The sequence below is a fragment of the Apostichopus japonicus genome, chromosome 22 (genome assembly GCF_037975245.1).
Source record: "Apostichopus japonicus isolate 1M-3 chromosome 22, ASM3797524v1, whole genome shotgun sequence".
Classification (NCBI taxonomy): Eukaryota; Metazoa; Echinodermata; class Holothuroidea; order Aspidochirotida; family Stichopodidae; genus Apostichopus; species Apostichopus japonicus.
In genome coordinates, this window is record NC_092582.1 from 403,377 (window position 1) to 424,592 (window position 21,216).

A 21,216-nucleotide genomic window follows, 5' to 3' on the forward strand; every position below is an offset into this window, starting at 1 on the left:
TTGGAGTGGGTTAGTAAAGGGAGAATGGTGTAGTAGGTGGGTGATGAATGGTTGAGTAGGAGGATGGTTGGGGTTTTGGTGGTTCATGGTGCAGACAATTGGAGTGGGTTAGTAAAGGGAGAATGGTTTAGTAGGAGGGTGATGAATGGTTGAGTAGGAGGATGTTTAGGGTTTTGGATTGGTTTGTAGGAGGATGGTTTGGTAGGATCTGTTTGTGGGAGAGAGGCAAAAGGTGTTCTCTTTGCTTACAAGATTTGTTTTAGTTCTTAAAAGTTACGAAAAATGTTTGATCAGGTCTTCATATATGGGAATCTAACTGAACTTTGAAACATTAGACGTACCATACCAGGGGGATGTTACTTTATAGAACTGATGTTGTTGTTCTTCTGATAAGAACTAAACTGTTGGTGTCACTTCTTTGTTATTCATTTTCTTCTTCCATAGACTGTAAATGCTTATTAAGTGAAGTTGACTTATGGCTTTCTGATTGTTGTGAACATTACAGTAGTTTACAGTGAGTCTCACAAATGTAGAATAATTGTTTCAATCTCTCGTTCACACCACAATGAGTGCCTTCATTAATTGCTGCATGTTAAACATCTGTTGAATTCAGAGGCACGTCTTCTTACACGTTAAACGTTTTCCTTTTAAATATATAATTGTAAAATCCCTAAAAGTATGAAATATTGTCGGTTTGGGGGTTTATAATCCATGTCATAATATGTTAACAAATATTGGCAAATAGTGTTTAAGTCTATGAACTGATTAAATCACAAATACTGTGTTTCTGTAGAAAGTATGTTGCAGCTTTTGATTGTAGTTTCTTTGTATTTCATTGCTACAGCTTACCATGGGGAATTGATTCAATCATTCAAATTACTAATTATGATCTGTAAATTTTTTTTATATTTCAAATATTTGATCTCATCCAAAAAGATGCAAGCAGCTGGTTATCAGCCTTATCAGCTTAAAGCACCTCGGAAACTATTGTAGGAAGATTACTGTGTGATAGTTACCCTCCCCCCCCTCCCCCCCCCCCGCACCTATTCCTAGCCAACAATTGCTGAGACCACAAAGATTGGTATTGTTTTGATCATGTGATAATGGAATAGACAATGTGGATAGGGTCACTCTATGACTTAATCTGATTTTATCAAATCAGTGCGAATCCCACTTGTTTATACCGGTAATGGAGATATTTATTATTATAAAAGCTTTAGATAAGTTAGAATGAAAGGTAAAGAGCTGTTGCATAATTATATTTTCAACCCTGAGACAAGTTGATAAGTGCTTACCTCGAAGCTGTTGTATACAGGAGTAATGATGTGTACATGAAAGTATTCAAGTAAATTGTCAGCCTGACTTAGATGATAATGCTTTCCAGTATTGAACATATCAAAAGAAACTATTCATAAGTTGACATTTTAAGATAGATATTCAATCATATCCTCCAATTCATCAAACTGCTTAGTAAGATATGTTCATATATTTACATATATGTCAAAACAGAAGTGTAGTTTGTTTTTTATATTCATATTTTATACTTTTTTTTTAAATTTTTGTGTTCCTTCCTAACATTTTTCTTTGTTATTCATTAAATAAGTCACTCATTTTAATAAATCTCAGGGGTATTTCTGTAAATAAACAGTCAACTAACAAACAACAAACAGGTTTATCTATCACTTCATTTCTGTTTTGTTATTAAGTTGTTGATGTCCACTAACAGTTGACACCTGAATATGGTGTTGATGTGTTCTGTTCTCACAACCCTGTGTCATAGTACAAAACCAGAAAGAGTAAGAATAATCCAGTTGCTTCATGTTTCAAACATTGTTAATAGCACCCAGTCTGACACGCTGGGTCTAAATAAATAAAAACATTTCAGCAATAAATATAACAACATATGCACATCTACATATATATTTATATAACAATGACCTTTGAGAGAAACACTTGAAACAGCAATATCATCTTTGATAACAAACAATGTACAGTTCTGTATCAGAACATCAGGAAACCACCAATGAATAAATATCTTGTAATCAAAATACACATATCACGTGGGATAACAAACTTTTATTGGCTATACCATATAACTGATGAATGACACTATTCCCACAGTGGACACATAACAAACTTTATTGGCTATGCCAAATAATTGATGAATGATTACACACTATGCCCACATTGGACACATAACAGCTTTTATTGGCTATACCAAATAGTTGATGAATGACACACTTTGCACTTTGGACACACATAACAAACTTCCATTGGCTATATATACCAAATAATTGATGATTGACACACTATACCAACATTGGACACACATAACAGCTTTCATTGGCTATACCAAATAGTTGATTAATGACACACCATGCCCACAGGACACAAACTTGCATTGGCTGTACCAACTAATTAATTAATGACACCCTATGCCCACAGTGGACACATATAACAAACTTTTCATGTACCAAATAATTGATGAATGACACACTATGCCCACAGTGGACAAATATCAAACCTTCATTGGCTATACCAAATAATAGATGAATGACACACTTTGCAGTTTGGAACTTTGGACACACTTAACAAACTTCCATTGGCTATACCAAATAATTGATGATTGACACACTATTCCCACAGTGGACAAATATCAAAACTTCATTGGCTATACCAAATAATTGATAAATGACAAACTATGCCAACATTGGACACATAACAAGCTTTCATTGACTGTACCAAATAGTTGATGAATGACACAATATGCCTGAAGGACATAAACTTCCATTCGCTATACCAACTAATTGATTAATGCCACCCTATGCCCACAGTAGACACATAACAAACTTTTCATTGGCTGTACCAAATAATTGATGAACCAAATAATTGATGAATGACACACTATGCCCACAGTGGACACACATAACAAATTCTCATATGCTGTATCAATTAATTGATGAATGACACACTATCCCACAGTGGACACATAACAAACTTTCATTGGCTGTACCAAATAATTGATGAATGACAAACTATCCCACAGTGGACACACATACCAAACTTTCATTGGCTGTACCAAATAATTGATGAATGACAAACTATTCCCACAGTGGACATAGATTAATCCTACCTGCCATAAAGATTGGGCTCAGATATAAAAGTGGACCATACCTAAATATTGTGCTAACTGTACACAAGGTATCAGCCAAAATCAACATGTACTAATGGATTGCAATCGGAGGATTCAGGAACAGAAGAAATGATAACATGGTTTGTTAATACAACATATAATGAATACACATCCACTTGCTATCAGACTCAATATATGAAATGCAAATGTCTGTGAAAGTATTTAGAAATATAGCTAGGATGTTCAAGACATGAAGATATCCCGTTCATTTAATTTGACTTGCAGAAATACACAACATGACACTATACAAGTATATATGCATGTGATACCATATAAATATATACTTAACTTGACTTTCTTATCTTTATACTTTATTTTTTTGGTTTGTTTTCATACATCTATGTGTGTTTTTGTACATGTGGTAGGTTGTATTGGATAATATGCTGCTGATTAATTGCACTAGTCTGTACAACACTCACCTATATTAGTACATGTGGTAGGTTGTATTAGATAATATATACATATGCTGCTGGTTAATTGCACTAGTCTGTACAACACTCACAAATGTTATCATTAAACATCGCATATCAATATGAAAGTTCTGTCTCTTTTGAACATTAAATAATTGATTCAAACTCTGCAGGAAACATACAGACTATTCACATTTAAAAGAATCATTCATAATTTTCAAAGAAGTCAGACCCTACTTATGTTAACTTGAAGCTGTTTTGCTCACATACATTCCAATGTAAAATGTGATTGTTATCACCAATGTTAGAACAAGAGTGTTACTACCAATGTTAGAACAAGAGTGTTACTACCAATGTTAGAACAAGAGTGTTACTACCAATGTTAGAACAAGAGTGTTACTACCAATGTTAGAACAAGAGTGTTACTACCAATGTTAGATACAAGAGTGTTACTACCAATGTTAGATACAAGAGTGTTACTACCAATGTTAGATACAAGAGTGTTACTACCAATGTTAGATACAAGAGTGTTACTACCAATGTTAGAAACAATCACTATAACAGCAACACTTGAAACACAAGGCCAAGTACTTTAACACTGTCATTCAAGTTATTTAAGTTTCTCTAGCCTGTATTAACTGTCCTAAAGGATAACCAGTTTGGCTTCCTTTCTGTTCTTGCAGCATCTTAAGCCTCGACTCAAGGTTTGTACCTTAATATTGTGGAGAGTATAATGTACACAAAGCACACTGTATAGGAATAATAGAACTAACAGACATTCACAGAGACTTGTGCTACACCAGATACTTTTAGCTGTATTAAACTCTCAAAGACTAAATTATCATGCCACATTGATAAGAATGTTGAACCTTGTTTCTGCTGTTATTACATGTACATTGCAAACTAACTGCTCTGCTACAAACTGGCAGTTAAGCAACACCTTGTTTCTGCTGTTATTACATGTACATTGCAAATTAACTGCCTTGCTACAGATCTGGCAGCAAATCAACAGCCCAGTCAAGATCCTTCATCTAAATTCCACAGAGTGACCGTTCTATCAGCGCTAGAACTCAAGAAGCTGGGTTGAGTTGGGTGCCATCTGCATTGTATCACTTTGTCCTGGTGTTGACCAACAACGCCATACTCAACAGACTTCATTAGATCACCTGGAAAGGAAATAGAATGATTAATTCTATTTATCTCCCCTACCAGTAGGATGACAGTGAAATACAGACATAAACTAATAACAAGGATATTTACAGGATGATATCACCTCTACTTGTATCCAATAATTTCTGTCAAGAGTAGCAGAGATGCAATGAGTTGCTGCAATGAGTATAACAAGACCATGATGGTTCATAACATTATATCAACCGTGCAAATACCTGGTGCAGCTTGAGTTCAATAACTTGCAATCATCCAACAAATCGAGTAATAAATTCTAACTAACATTGAAGAGCTAGTCAGATTAGATTCATTACTAACTCTCTTACTAACATTGAAGAGCTAGTAAGATCAGGTTCATTACTAACCCTCTTACTTTGAAGAGCTAGTTAGATCAGGTTAATTACTAACCTTCTTACTTACATTGAAGAGCTAGTCAGATCAGATTCATTACTAACTCTCTTACTAACATTGAAGAACTAGTTAGATCAGGTTAATTACTAACCTTCTTACTTACATTGAAGAGCTAGTCAGATCAGATTCATTCCAACTCTCTTACTAACATTGAAGAACTAGTTAGATCAGGTTAATTACTAACCTTCTTACTTACATTGAAGAGCTAGTCAGATCAGATTCATTCCAACTCTCTTACTAACATTGAAGAACTAGTTAGATCAGGTTAATTACTAACCTTCTTACTTACATTGAAGAGCTAGTTAGATCAGATTCATTCCAACTCTCTTACTAACATTGAAGAGCTGGTTAGATCAGGTTAATTACTAACCTTCTTACTTACATTGAAGAGCTAGTCAGATCAGGTTAATTACTAACCGTCTTACTTACATTGAAGAGCTAGTCAGATCAGATTCATTCCAACTCTCTTACTAACATTGAAGAGCTAGTTAGATCAGGTTAATTACTAACCTTCTTACTTACATTGAAGAGCTAGTCAGATCAGATTCATTCCAACTCTCTTACTAACATTGAAGAGCTAGTTAGATCAGGTTAATTACTAACCTTCTTACTTACATTGAAGAGCTAGTCAGATCAGATTCATTCCAACTCTCTTACTAACATTGAAGAACTAGTTAGATCAGGTTAATTACTAACCTTCTTACTTACATTGAAGAGCTAGTTAGATCAGATTCATTCCAACTCTCTTACTAACATTGAAGAGCTAGTTAGATCAGGTTAATTACTAACCTTCTTACTTACATTGAAGAGCTAGTCAGATCAGATTCATTCCAACTCTCTTACTAACATTGAAGAGCTAGTTAGATCAGGTTAATTACTAACCTTCTTACTTACATTGAAGAGCTAGTCAGATCAGATTCATTCCAACTCTCTTACTAACATTGAAGAACTAGTTAGATCAGGTTAATTACTAACCTTCTTACTTACATTGAAGAGCTAGTTAGATCAGATTCATTCCAACTCTCTTACTAACATTGAAGAGCTAGTTAGATCAGGTTAATTACTAACCTTCTTACTTACATTGAAGAGCTAGTCAGATCAGATTCATTCCAACTCTCTTACTAACATTGAAGAACTAGTTAGATCAGGTTAATTACTAACCTTCTTACTTACATTGAAGAGCTAGTCAGATCAGATTCATTCCAACTCTCTTACTAACATTGAAGAACTAGTTAGATCAGGTTAATTACTAACCTTCTTACTTACATTGAAGAGCTAGTTAGATCAGATTCATTCCAACTCTCTTACTAACATTGAAGAGCTAGTTAGATCAGGTTAATTACTAACCTTCTTACTTACATTGAAGAGCTAGTCAGATCAGATTCATTCCAACTCTCTTACTAACATTGAAGAACTAGTTAGATCAGGTTAATTACTAACCTTCTTACTTACATTGAAGAGCTAGTTAGATCAGATTCATTCCAACTCTCTTACTAACATTGAAGAGCTAGTTACATCAGGTTAATTACTAACCTTCTTACTTACATTGAAGAGCTAGTTAGATCAGATTCATTCCAACTCTCTTACTTACATTGAAGAACTAGTTAGATCAGGTTAATTTGAAATGGTAACTCAACAATAAGGTACTTTTTGAAAAATAGGAATTGTCTTTCTCCCAACATGCCAAAAATTTTGCAAGACACAAAGACAAATGAAATCTGGGGACATTGTGTATGTATACTTGGGAACTTTTATCCACGGCCTACCAAGAATCCTGATATCAGTGAAGCAACTGATCTCATCCTCCCCATAATGACTTATTGAGATGTGATCCACACTCATATGTCATGCTATGTAATCATGGATCACATAATGTCAGTCACATCCTCCCCATAATGACTTATTGAGATGTGATCCACACTCATATGTCAAGCTATGTAATCATGGATCACATGTCAGTCACATTCTCACCATAATAACTTATTGAGATGTGATCCACACTCATATGTCATGCTATGTTATCAAGGATCATCCTCACCATAATGACTTATTGAGATGTGATCCACACTCATATGTCATGCTATGTAATCAAGGATCACATATTGTCAATCACATCCTCACCATAATGACTTATTGAGATGTGATCCACACTCATATGTCATGCTATGTAATCAAGGATCACATATTGTCAATCACATCCTCCCCATAATGACTTATTAAAATGTAATCTATCCACACTCATATGTCATACTATGTTATCAAGGATCACATAACGACAGTCACTCTCTCCTTGGGATCACACTCACCTGTGAGGTTGCTCATTACAATGTTGTTATCATAGGATCCACTCAACAGGAAGTAACCCTTGGGTGAGAATCTAACTGAACGTATCTCTCCTTTGTGAGGATGGTATGTCTGTAACACTCGACCACCACGGATATCGTAGAGCATACAGGAGGAATCCTCTTGTCCTGATGCTATGAGTCGACCAGACCTATCTACAGAAACTGCTGCTGATACAGAACCTGGCAAACAAACATGACATCAATAATATGTACAGTGCAAAGAATCTAACAGCAATTTTAAAACTGGCAAGGGCAATCAACTGGCCTGTGGAATGAATACCAAGGGTAAGGATGCCTACATAAGAGGTATGTCGAGTGAATACCAAGGGTAAGGATGCCTGCATAAGAGGTATGTGGAGTGAATACCAAGGGTAAGGATGCCTGTATAAGAGGTATGTGGAGTGAATACCAAGGGTAAGGATGCCTGCATAAGAGGTATGTCGAGTGAATACCAAGGGTAAGGATGCCTGCATAAGAGGTATGTGGAGTGAATACCAAGGGTAAGGATGCCTGTATAAGAGGTATGTGGAGTGAATACCAAGGGTAAGGATGCCTGTATAAGAGGTATGTGGAGTGAATACCAAGGGTAAGGATGCCTGCATAAGAGGTATGTGGAGTGAATACCAAAGGTAAGGATGCCTGTATAAGAGGTATGTGGAGTGAATACCAAGGGTAAGGATGCCTGTAGAACAGGTATGTGGTATTTACTGATATGCCAAGCTATATAGGAAGCTGTTATTGTCATGAGGTGATAAGGCTAATTAACAGCTGACTGCACCAATTTAACCAGAAATCCAGAGGGCTTTTTGATTCCTCACCATATAATTTTCTCAAAATTCCACTTAACTATTTGACGAAGGTAGAGAGAGTGACTTAAATTTGTCTAAGAATTAAGTGAGAATCAGAACAGATCAGATATTTCTAGCGCATATTTGTAGCATTCACTTGTGTGCATCAACCAATGAATTCAGTAGTAAGGTTTTTACAGTAGAGACTTTTATTCCAAAATGCTTCAATATCCTGACAGAAAAGTTTTCCTATATGATAGTTTGATGCAAAACTAAACAACTGAAATTGACCAAACTACAGCATGTTCACCAAAAGAAAATCATAGCATCAGATAACTACCAGATTAATTGTAGCTGTAATTTAAGAGTTATCATGTTTTCAAAGATGTTGACCTTATGTAACCTTTGACTTCTACCAATTTCAATAAGGTTCTCATAAAGCTGGATCTACATACTATGTATCAAGTCATATACTTTTTGAGTTATCATGTTTACTAGGTTTTCAGACTATGACATATGTTGACTGCAAATTACCTTTCCACCAATTTCAATATGATTTTTGCACTCAACAAGCTGGATCTACTTACCAAATAAAAAGGTCAACAAGGATGTACTTTTTGAGTTACAGTGTTTACAAAGTTTTTCAGATTTTGACCTCTTTGGACCCTCACAGAAAGGGTTCTTGTACTCAATAAGACAGATTCACATACCAATAATGAGGTTAATCCACTATGATCTTTGAGATTTAACATACAGTTCATAATAAGGTGTCATGTAAACACACCCACACAACCCATTACCATCCATTGTTCACAATATTCATATATTGAACAATGTACTAATTACTTGAGTGGAAGACCAGTGTGCATCTGCTGAGTGGGTGTTGGTAAGCTGCACAACATCCAACAAATAACAACCTCACTACTCCTTGGAAGACACAAAGCTCATTGAGCTCCTGCACCAATTACATCAGTGCTTCCACTCATTACTTAATACCAACAATGTCAATATTCATTTTGATTTGGCAAACATAACTGTAATTTGTTTTCTTCATAATTCTAACCTTGGCCTGCATCTGAGCCAGGAGTTCCAATGACTTGAACACATCGAGGGGTCCTCAAATCCCATATCCTGACAGTACTATCTTGTGAACCAGACACTACTATCTCCTCAGAAGAGTACAATGATAACACATGTCCTGAGAATGACAACAACAACAAATGAGTAAATAATGCACTATGTAAAGAACTATGTGATAACATTCAAATGTTGATAAACAATATTTAACAACCATAAATGATAGAGCTGTAATGCTATAAATTATTTAATGCAATGATCTATCCATTAAGAACCAAGTTAATAACACTTATCTCATGCAGCCAATTTACTTACATAAGCGAAAAAATGGTGTATGTGCAAGTAGCTCATACAACTTGTGACAGTCTGTGACATAGATATCAGACTCAAGTACCCCATCAACCTATCATAGGTTACCTGTGTGTCCAGACATAGCATGCATAGGTTGTCCCTTCTGGCAGTCTGTGACATAGATATCAGACTCAAGTACCCCATCAACCTATCATAGGTTACCTGTGTGTCCAGACATAGCATGCATAGGTTGTCCCTTCTGGCAGTCTGTGACATAGATATCAGACTCAAGTACCCCATCAACCTATCATAGGTTACCTGTGTGTCCAGACATAGCATGCATAGGTTGTCCCTTCTGGCAGTCTGTGACATAGATATCAGACTCAAGTACCCCATCAACCTATCATAGGTTACCTGTGTGTCCAGACATAGCATGCATAGGTTGTCCCTTCTGGCAGTCTGTGACATAGATATCAGACTCAAGTACCCCATCAACCTATCATAGGTTACCTGTGTGTCCAGACATAGCATGCATAGGTTGTCCCTTCTGACAGTCTGTGACGTAGATATCAGACTCAAGTACCCCATCAACCTATCATAGGTTACCTGTGTGTCCAGACATAGCATGCATAGGTTGTCCCTTCTGACAGTCTGTGACGTAGATATCAGACTCAAGTACCCCATCAACCTATCATAGGTTACCTGTGTGTCCAGACATAGCATGCATAGGTTGTCCCTTCTGACAGTCTGTGACATAGATATCAGACTCAAGTACCCCATCAACCTATCATAGGTTACCTGTGTGTCCAGACATAGCATGCATAGGTTGTCCCTTCTGGCAGTCTGTGACATAGATATCAGACTCAAGTACCCCATCAACCTATCATAGGTTACCTGTGTGTCCAGACATAGCATGCATAGGTTGTCCCTTCTGGCAGTCTGTGACATAGATATCAGACTCAAGTACCCCATCAACCTATCATAGGTTACCTGTGTGTCCAGACATAGCATGCATAGGTTGTCCCTTCTGGCAGTCTGTGACATAGATATTGCAGTCCCCAGCTCCACCACTGATGAGAGTTGCCCCTCTGGTTGCACTGCTCTGGAATATTACATCTCGTACGGTGCCATCATGAAAGGCCAGATCTGTGTCTGGACCTGAACAGACATAAAGATTATTACATTACATTATTTCAACTATGGTAAGGTCTGTACTATTGACCATCACTGAGGGTAGCAGGGTATTAATACAGACTACTATCTTTATTACAGAATTCACTACACCAACCGAGTGGTAGTTCATATTATTTTAGATGGCAGTTGATCAAACTAAGCACCAAGTTAGCTTTTGCAGAAAAGAGAAAATGAATCTACATATCCAGTATAAACAATGCCATACAATTCTAAATATTTTGCAAAGTAGTATTCGTCACATGCAAACTAAAACCTAAAATGTCAAAAATATTCATTATTCATTCAAGAATAATTGAAGTTGGCAAGTCAAAATATCAGCTGTATTGTAAAAGGACTTTAGTATTGCTTTGATTGGTCAATGCTGTTTATCAGGCTCTGCATTCCATTAATTAGTACCTCTTTATATGCATTTTCATTCCATACAACCACAAATCCAATTAGCTGCCAATCTGAAAATTTTACAGGAAACATGACAATTTTAGAAGGAACAGTTTAACTTTGCATTTCAATCCAGTTTCAATTTCAGTAAGGAGTTCTTGAATTTCCAACTCCATTCTATATTTTCAAATATGTTTTAGTAAGGAGTACTTGAAGTTCCAACTCCATTCTATATTTTCAAATATGTTTTAGTAAAGAGTACTTGAAGTTCCAACTCCATTCTATATTTTCAAATATGTTTTAGTAAAGAGTACTTGAAGTTCCAACTCCATTCTATATTTTCAAATATGTTTTAGTAAGGAGTACTTGAAGTTCCAACTCCATTCTATATTTTCAAATATGTTTTAGTAAGGAGTGCTTGAAGTTCCAACTCCATTCTATATTTTCAAATATGTTTTAGTAAGGAGTACTTGAAGTTCCAACTCCATTCTATATTTTCAAATATGTTTTAGTAAGGAGTACTTGAAGTTCCAACTCCATTCTATATTTTCAAATATGTTTTAGTAAGGAGTACTTGAAGTTCCAACTCCATTCTATATTTTCAAATATGTTTTAGTAAGGAGTACTTGAAGTTCCAACTCCATTCTATATTTTCAAATATGTTTTAGTAAGGAGTGCTTGAAGTTCCAACTCCATTCTATATTTTCAAATATGTTTTAGTAAGGAGTACTTGAAGTTCCAACTCCATTCTATATTTTCAAATATGTTTTAGTAAGGAGTACTTGAAGTTCCAACTCCATTCTATATTTTCAAATATGTTTTAGTAAGGAGTACTTGAAGTTCCAACTCCATTCTATACTTTCAATTCTTTCAGTAAGGAGTGCATGCAGTTCCACCTCCATTGTGACAAATTAGTTGCTTTAACTCCGTTGGTTACATTGTTAGTCTTCAAATGTTTTAACAAAATTCAGGAAATTATATGTTCACCATTGGATTTACCCAATAATTTTTAATGATGGTTCTCAACTAATGTGTACATGTAAATTTTTGATTCAAAGCAAAATACGACGATTATAATAAGGAGTCTAAGCAATACAGTACATGTATGGCTTTGATTCATACCTAATGTACATCATTAAAAGAGTTTAGATCAAACTGGATGAATTAAGTTTGTCATATGATCCAGCAGCGATCAGTGTGTGATTCCTAGCAAGCATTACATTAAAGTTTTATACATACCCACAACATTACAAGACTTTGGATCAAACTGAATAAGTTTAAAAGGTTTGTCGTGTGATCTAGTAGCAATAAGTGTGTGTTTCCTAGCAAGCATTACATTAAAGTTTTATACATACCCACAGTATTACAAGAGTTTGGATCAAACTGAATAAGTTTAATAAGTTTGTGGTTTGATCTAGTAGCAATAAGTGTGTGATTCCTAGCAAGCATTACATTAACGGTTTATACATACCCACAGCATTACAAGAGTTTGGATCAAACTGAATAAGTTTAATAAGTTTGTGGTTTGATCTAGTAGCAATAAGTGTGTGATTCCTAGCAAGCATTACATTAACGGTTTATACATACCCACAGCATTACAAGAGTTTGGATCAAACTGAATAAGTTTAATTAGTTTGTCATTTGATCCAGTTGCAATGATGTTGTTATGAGGACTCCAAGCGATGCAGTAAATAGAGCCTTTGTGGTGTCTCATACGCTTAAATAAAACGGTGGGTTGGTGAGAGTTATCACTTCTGCAAAGAGATGCAAATAATATTGTTCAAATAAATATATGTTTTATTTCTTGAACTTACCTTACTTCTTCTCTGGGATGTTCCCGTAGTACCTTCACCAGTTCCATTACCTAGCAACATTACATGCAACATTATACTTCAAGTGCAAATTCTCAGATGGGAGTAATTTCACATACACTTTACTGTTAGTATCAAAGAAACATAGGCTTCAAATTTTACTCTTAAGTTTTGAGCCTTAATGGTAATATATGCAAATATGTAGCAATAAATGTTTAACTTTAAAATGTCTTTAATGCTAATGTCCATCAGTGTTGCCATCAATTTGTATAAACATACTTTCCTTTAGGTTCTCAAGATTGACATGAAGATGATTGATATAGAGCGGGCAAATATGCTTTGAGGAAAGCTGTAAATTGTTTGTTGAAGATTGAATGACTATTCTTTGACTGTTTAGGATAGTAGAGGTCAACGCTGATGATCTTTAGGAAGTACTGAAGCTACATATGAAGGATTTAATATAGTAACTAGTAACTAAGGGCTAGAACATGGCTGATAATTATCACCACAAAACCAGTGTAACATATAACCAGAAAGTCACCTTGGTTTAGTGATTCTTTGCCACATTTTGTATTTGAGAATATTTGACAGTAACCATGCCTACAAAATCCAAATAAATTCCAGCTTCTTCATCCATTTATGAGGAAAGAATATTTCAAAAGCAATAATTGTTCTCAATATTAAGGTTTATCAGGTAGAAATCAAAGTGACAGGTAGAAATCCTCTAAATATACAAGCTACTTCTACCTTGTAGTAGACTCTCTGCAGATTCTCAAAGTTTTTGAGTTTGAACCGACTGCATAGAATTCTCCAGTGGGGTCAAAGGTAACTGCCCTTATAGCCTGAACATCCTCTAGGGTACTAACAGGGGTAAAGACTGGAGGTGTCCATGGCATATTTTCCTTGGAAGAGAAAGAGATAAACGTCAATTTCATATAGCAGCATCTTTACTCAACAGAGTGGTAAGGTTTACATTGATGAAAAGAAGAATAATCTTACATTATCGGGAGACAGAATGTGAAATCTGATCAGGCAAGATATTTGTCAATAGATAAGGTGATATACAGTATCACAACCTATAGTCTCACAGTATATTTGGTCTTTTATTCATTGCATTCAGAAGATAATTGGTAACCAGAATGTGGAAGATGCCCAGGCTGTAATTCCAACATATTTTGGAATCGGTTCCCAGAATAGGACAAATTACCTCTTCATCATATCAATACAATGACACATTTGACAGGTCCTGGGAGATATTTCAAGGTAATTAGAAGACAATGCATGAGGGTCATGACCCCTAATACTTAGATCACCCTTCCTCACACAAAGTTTGAAAATACTCAGAATACCAAGGATCACCAACTGAAAACCTTGTATTTAGTATTTAGTGAAAGAAATATCCACATGTGAGGCCAGAAATAGAAGAAGGAAATCCAAACAATGAAGGTTACAGACTGGAATATTGATGATCAGCCAAAATCTATCAGGCAAAATCTATCATTTGAAAGTAATAATCTTCCCTCAAATGCTTCGTTGTTAGTGGAAAAAAGTCTGAAAGTGTCAGCGACATGCAAAACTGGGAGAAACAAAAAACATGCTATCACCAGGATGTAACAAAAGCAAACAAATACACTACTAAAACAAAGACAAAACTCTGCAGTATGAGACAAAGGATTATTAAATATTGGTTCTTTATTAAGTTTAATTCTGTAATTTATTGAACACGACATGATTCTCAGCTGCCGTGATTAAATTGACAACTAAACATGACTCAATTCATCATGAATTGTGACAAAACCTTAATCACCTGCATCTGACTGGATTTCATGTCATAGGAACCTTTGGACTGCAAAGCATCTTCTGATTGGCCAGTTCCAGATTGCATAGATGACTTCACATATGTTCTATTGGTCGATTTTTCACTTCCTTGTGAATTTAAATTAAGATGTGGAACTAAATCAGAGTTATTTGATTCTTCAACAAGTGTAGACTTTGCAAATGTTTTTGAGAGTGTCTTTGTTAAGATTGGCGATGCGTTTGGCTCAGGTGTAGACCGAGGGTCAAAGGTCATCACTTTGGGGGTACTAGAGTCTACTTTCATTGGCCTGACAATCATCATTTCGGGGGGAGTCGTCTGAAAGGAATTAAACAGTAAAAGAAAAGAAATATACTAGCAATAAAAAACCACAATACACTGGAGAATCCAATCTGGCTGGAAAAAGAGGGGAACAGAATGAATGATAACAGGGTTAATTCAATCTAAGAACATGCCAAACAACAAAATACAGAACAAAAGATATTATGAATGGACGGACTAGGAGAGGCTTCTCTGTGGGTTAAGAGTCCTTACTAATACACCATACAACTATGAATGGACATACTACAGTAGGAGAGGCTTCTCTGTGGGTTAAGAGTCCTTACTAATACACCATAACTTTGTGATCAAGTTTCATGCAGTTGCTTAACACATTCCTCCACGAGCTACTGAACTGACAAATTAATTGAGTATATCCTATCAAGGAATAGAAGGTAACACTGTATTAAAGCATATCTGCTTTCAGTGCACATACCCAGTAATAGTAATTTCAGAAAGCTTTCTAAATAGTTTTTCAAAATTTCATGATGCATAAATTACACACAGACACACACAAACATTGTGAGGAGTATCCTTCAAGCAAACTGAAAAATAGAAACATAATCACAATAAAACAAATTAAAGCAAGCAACTTATCAAGTGCAACATGACATACAACAACATAATGACTTCTTACTTGGCTAACACCAGGTTTTCTACCATCCAATGCAGTATGACCTTTGTCTAACCCCATAGCAGGAGATGAGAATGTAGCATCACCCCCACCCTGTGTCAACTGCTGCTGAAGTATCAACCTCCGCCTCTCCTGCTCCTGCCATTCTTTCTGCAGCCTCTCTCTACTCTGCTTCAAATCTTCCTGTGTGTCTTTTGAAGACCTTGGAGTACTCTGAGAGAATCAAGGTATATTAAAGTATTAATGTACGCAGTACTTGAAGAAAGGTAGGGGATTCAAGGGATGAGGGCAATGAGGAGGCAATTTCAGCCAGGAACCACAAAATACAAGAACTTCAAAAGACCCTGCACAATATTCAAGATCCTTCTCAACAAAACCCCCAGTTCACTGACCCACTGCCTGGACCAGATTTACAAAACAACTTTCCTTCACAGTTCCCTGGTCCAAACCTTCAGAAAAGACATCCATTCACTACCCCATCAGCTGGACCAGAACATTCTAAGTACTCTACTGTGTATTCAATTAATCATTGCAGAGATACTGTCACAACTAAATTCAAAAAGTGTGAAGCCTCTGGTCTCTGTAGTGCAGAAAATATATGAAACAGAACAATGTGTCAGTACGGTCAATTTATAGTACATTATAGCCTGATATATTACTTTTAATACTTCTGGTGCTTTCTAGGATTTTCCACAACTATTTGAAGTTATAGTGTTATTCAAAGTTGCTAACCAACTATCAGTGTGCATAACAGTATTTATAATGGCAATGGTGATGGTAGAATCCAATAGCATTAATTTCAAGTCAGATCAAGCAAGACAAACTTACTTGATAGAGGTTTTGTCCAGGCATTGGTTGACTTCCTGACATCACTTTACCAGAATTTGCTCCCAGCTTCTCTGTGCCTTCAGACACAGGTGGGAGGGACCCTGGAAAAATTGTATTCATACCACCATCACCAACATGAAAGTTTGCAAAGGACCTGGAAAGAGCGCTTGCATCTGGTAGGTTGGGCTCCTCATCTTTCTGCACCTGATTCAGGAGAGCTGACTCAAGAGTAGTTGACAAAGATTGAGACAAGGCTCGATTGGAGGACCACGGTCTGCTCCTGTACAGTGTTGGAGTAGTTGGTGATGGTGATGGGTTCATTCTAGATTTACTACCTGGTGTAGGTGTCATCGGTGTCATGATTTGTTCTGACCATGATGTACTTGGCTTGACCACAACCTGCAGATCTAAACTGAGTGCTCGTTGCTCAAAAGGGCAGCTGAATGCGCTGGTAGGAATACTCTGCAGCCATGATAGCAAGCTAAGGTCAGAATCATCTGCTTCAGTTCCATGTAACATACCATTTACAGTAATATCACTGATCTCTTTACCTGTTGCCTTTTGTTGACAAAAGTTCACACAGGATTCAAACAACATACCTTTGATGAGAAGTTGAACGAGCCTATCCTTACTAGAAGTGAAATCAGATTCTTTCAGGTTTTTCTCTACTGGCAAGAAACGGTTGATGAGAGGGAAGATATCCTCAAAGCACTGCACCCTAGCACTGCTAGGACTCCAGTCCTTGTATGCAGAATGGTCGCTCAATCTAGGAAGGGTCAGAAGGAGACAGAGAGAATTATAGTCCTCTTTACTTGGACAAAACGGTTCCAGTTCATTCAAACAGCTGACCACTTCCTCAGTGGAGAACTCTATCTGTAAGTGCTGTACATCTTCACTCCTCATGCAAAGCATCTCCAGCAACTTGTGCTTCAAGATCAAGTAGTGAAATTGTTTTGAGTCAAATGTATCAATCCTTTCTACTGGCTGTATGAATTCCAAGACATCATCCCACTGTCCATCTAGGATAAGCTGACGTAAAAACAGGGCATCTTCTGAGAATAAGCCATTGACTACTCCGCTCTCCCGTTCCACTGCCCTCATAGACAGAAAGAGTTCCTTTCGTTTTAAGAAGTCCAACACCAGCCGAAGGACATCCTTCTCCTTTACTGTCACCTGTAGTGGCGTCAGCATTGTGACTGCTATACAATGGTTTTAGTACTGGAAGGAATATTTACTGCAACATGAAGCTCACTGGCAAATCTGAAAACCACAGAAAGAAAATGCACAATGATTTTGGGTAGTTATGGTAAGCTGTGTCAATGTTAGTACGTTCTGTAAAGACTTTGGCTGATATCTCAAGCTAAATATAGATGTTTCCTGACCAGATTAGCCATCACACTAGAACAGGGACTGTGCAAACACAATCCTGCATGAGGCGTGCACTGCATCATCTTCACTATAGGATTATTGTTATTTCACGATGCTAAGGTAAGAGCACTTGTGACTGTCTTTTGAAGGTCTCTTGTACTTTAATTCTCTCTGACTGTTCTCAGTGGTTTAGCTTTATCCTTCAAATACTTGATTTCACCGATGGTTTGATCAGTTTCCTCCAGAATGAGACATATTTGTACCTGATAAGGTCTTGAATGCAACATACAAGGAGAATGTACCTAAATTCATCCATGTGTTACATGATAAATACTTTCAGTAAATGTTGTTCGATATTTTCTTGCCTCAGCTGCAATACTGTGTAGATGAATTTTTGACCATTTTCGCTAAGGCTGAACGAATTAAAACATTCAACGAAAACATTGGTTACAATCTCACGTGTAAACAACACAACTACACTGTTGCAACATAAATGTGAAACAAATTTTGTGTCAATCCAAAGTGAAACCAGAAAACGTCCTTACAATTTTGCCCAATTAGCACATTGACTGTATATATATACTACATTACTGTATAGTACAATACATGGTATTACCTTTCAAACGAGAATAACCAGAGTCTAGACTTAAAGTCAAAATCAGTATCTTGGTTCATAGTATACAGTTTAACATACCTATTATATGGCACTGTCTACATAGTGTGCAATGCAGTTGAAATTCACATGCATGACCTCAATTCACATACAAATACTATCCTTTGATTTAATATAAAATAAGAATTACAATCACAAAGGTCTAGAAAGAATAACTTTTCTCTTTTCTTCCATCTTTTCCTCTGAACAAAAATCATTAACAATTAAGTTGATATTTAAGGGTGCTTTACATGAACATTGTTACTGGATATCCAAGTTCCTTTTGTTGCTACATGTTAAAATCATGAGTATTTCAGTGAGTCATAATAGGTAACACTCCATAATAGTTCCTTTGACCACATAAGAGATACTGTCACATACATGGAGTTCTTTGCATAGTGTTATTTCTGGGGTGTTTAAAGTTCTATGTCTAGGGACTAAATATGATTCTTGGACAACTTTGTGGTGAAGACCTTTGAGTGAACATCAAGTATGTCTATGAACATCATGCAATTTGATAGGGCCAAATGTTGTCACATGACTAATACACTGAGCTTGACCTGTTTTAACATTTGACATTTGCAGAAAGCAGATCATTTAGATTGTCCACATGTTTGATTATTGGCTGATCTGGTGTAGAACTTAGTTATGGTGTAGGGGTAAGGAATGCTATGTATAGTAGTTGTATTGACTATTATATGCTATGCATGCCATTGCATCATTTGTTAGCCCTAGTAATATTATGTAACCTGTACTTGCACTGCAGTGATGATGAACAATGCAGCTGCGTGTCAGTAGTGCACAGACCTTCAGACTGTATGCATCTCTTGCTTGCATCTCTCTTCTCTACAAAGATTGCATGGTATTCTGCATTTAGCTTAGGCATAACATTAGGCAGTATGTCAGTATGTGTGTCATAAGCTTAACTTCTCCAAGCCTACCCTAGTAAAATAAGGTTAGTGTTACCTAGATAAGGGAATAGGCCTACACTAGTAGTACACTCACCTAGATGACATTAGACTTAGCTAGGCGCCCTAATTGAAAAGCAACCCAAACCAAAGACCTACTCCAAACTGTTATGTCTAATAGTCACAAGAAACAGTATCAGTAGCAATTCTAACTAGGCCTAAGTACTGTAACAGTAACTTGAGTAAGGCTACACTTTAGAGACTAACATCACAGTAGCCTAGGCTATGTTTAGGCCTATGCCTGACCGACTGACATCGCCTTCGAAGTAGGGCAAAGTTTGACCTTGATTTGTTAGAAACGGCCAACATGTTTTGCACTTTTGCATGCAATTTAAATTAAATAACCAAAGACAACTTTTACCAATTATCCTCCATCCACATGATGACCGTAATGGGTGTTAGGTCTAGCAATCTTTCTTTTATTGAGTTGTCTGATGTGAATTTTGTTCATACTACCAAAGACTTTAACAAGGGAAGAGGAGAATCGTCTGAAAATGGAATCCAGAGTGCAGGCGCAATTGAAGGATGCCTGGTAGGCAAACGTTGGCAAATTGTACAGTATGTTGAGGGATTAACAACTCCCTGGTTACCCTAGTATGATCGAAGAAATTATTTTTACAATCAACTGCAAAGAAAATCTAACTAAAACACTACATAGCGTATTCTACCTCATTTCCAAAGAAAGTGAAGAGTAAATTGAATCCAGTTGCATACTAAATATACCTTAAACGACTTATTACCCAAATAGTGAGGGCTCACTTCCCTTGACTAGAAACATCCAAAAATTTGCATGTCTTGCTTTTTCTGTGAACCATCTTGGATAGTACTGCAGTACTGTGTATGTGGGCCTGACCATCATACCGTTTCAGACACTGTTGTCTTGGCATTTCATGTACGAATTATCAGTAGCCCATGTTATTCAAAGGTTAGCATCAACCTTAATTTGGTGAATCGACAAGCTTGCTCAGCGGGGCCGTTTGGTATTAAACTATTCAACATTTCCGAGTCCTTATAGTCTAGTGTACTAGCCTATACACATTGATGAAGGGTAATCTTGGAGCGCTATCGCCAAAGATATAAACTATGGAACGCCAAAAGTAAAAATAATTGACTGAAACGTACCAATCAAAAGAGTAACGTTCTGTTCATAATTGATAACAGCCCAATATGTGATATAACAGCCATCTGATTAAATAATCGCATATTATGAAGCAATAACAACCCGTTTAACAAATAGCGGCGTATTATGTAGTACTGACGGTTCAAATTTGAAATAATGGTGGCCTGTTTTCAGGAACAGCGACTTGTGATAACCGCAGCGTGGCATGAAGCAGTAATTAACGGCCCTGTTGAAATTGACGGCTCGTTTTGAAAATGATGTAGTTTGAAACGTTTTTAAGTTAATGGCAGCACAATTAAATAACAGCGCACCTTTAAGAGTGACGGCAACTTTAACAGTGACGGCAACTTTTCAAACGACAGACAGCTTTACAATGACAGCCACTTTTAAAATAAGAACGGCTGTCTTCATGTTAATTATATGAAACGCTTTTTTACATCATATTCG

General features: G+C 36.5%; 1 protein-coding gene across 3 annotated transcripts; it reads right to left on the minus strand.

The window, feature by feature from the left end:
- Positions 1-1,815: 1,815 nt before the first annotated feature.
- On the minus strand, positions 1,816-20,329 carry LOC139964362 (WD repeat-containing protein 47-like). Of its 3 annotated transcripts, XM_071965906.1 has the most exons (10): positions 20,011-20,322; positions 16,662-17,921; positions 15,837-16,046; positions 14,873-15,199; positions 13,813-13,967; positions 12,842-13,008; positions 10,673-10,840; positions 9,378-9,512; positions 7,488-7,706; positions 1,816-4,769 (listed from the first exon to the last, which is right to left on the minus strand). In XM_071965906.1, the coding sequence occupies exons 2-10, from the start codon at positions 17,850-17,852 to the stop codon at positions 4,621-4,623; spliced, it is 2,721 nt and encodes a 906-aa protein (XP_071822007.1). In that variant the 5' UTR covers positions 17,853-17,921; positions 20,011-20,322; the 3' UTR covers positions 1,816-4,620. The 3 variants fall into 3 exon arrangements, 2 of the variants coding, with proteins under 2 accessions (XP_071822007.1, XP_071822009.1); XM_071965908.1 differs by lacking the exon at positions 14,873-15,199 and having other exon boundaries at positions 20,011-20,328; XR_011791950.1 differs by lacking the exons at positions 1,816-4,769; positions 7,488-7,706 and having other exon boundaries at positions 9,809-10,840; positions 20,011-20,329.
- Between the last annotated feature and the right edge of the window lie 887 nt (positions 20,330-21,216).

Excerpts from the sequence above, each read along its gene's own strand:
- LOC139964362 (XM_071965906.1), bottom strand. The coding sequence starts at position 17,852 with ATGCTGACGCCACTACAGGTGACAGTAAAGGAGAAGGATGTCCTTCGG. Across the intron at positions 13,009-13,812 it reads TGCAGAGAGTCTACTACAAG|AAGTGATAACTCTCACCAAC; the intron begins GTAGAAGTAGCT and ends ATCTCTTTGCAG. Across the intron at positions 7,707-9,377 it reads TGGCTCAGATGCAGGCCAAG|GTTCTGTATCAGCAGCAGTT; the intron begins GTTAGAATTATG and ends TTTGTTTGCCAG.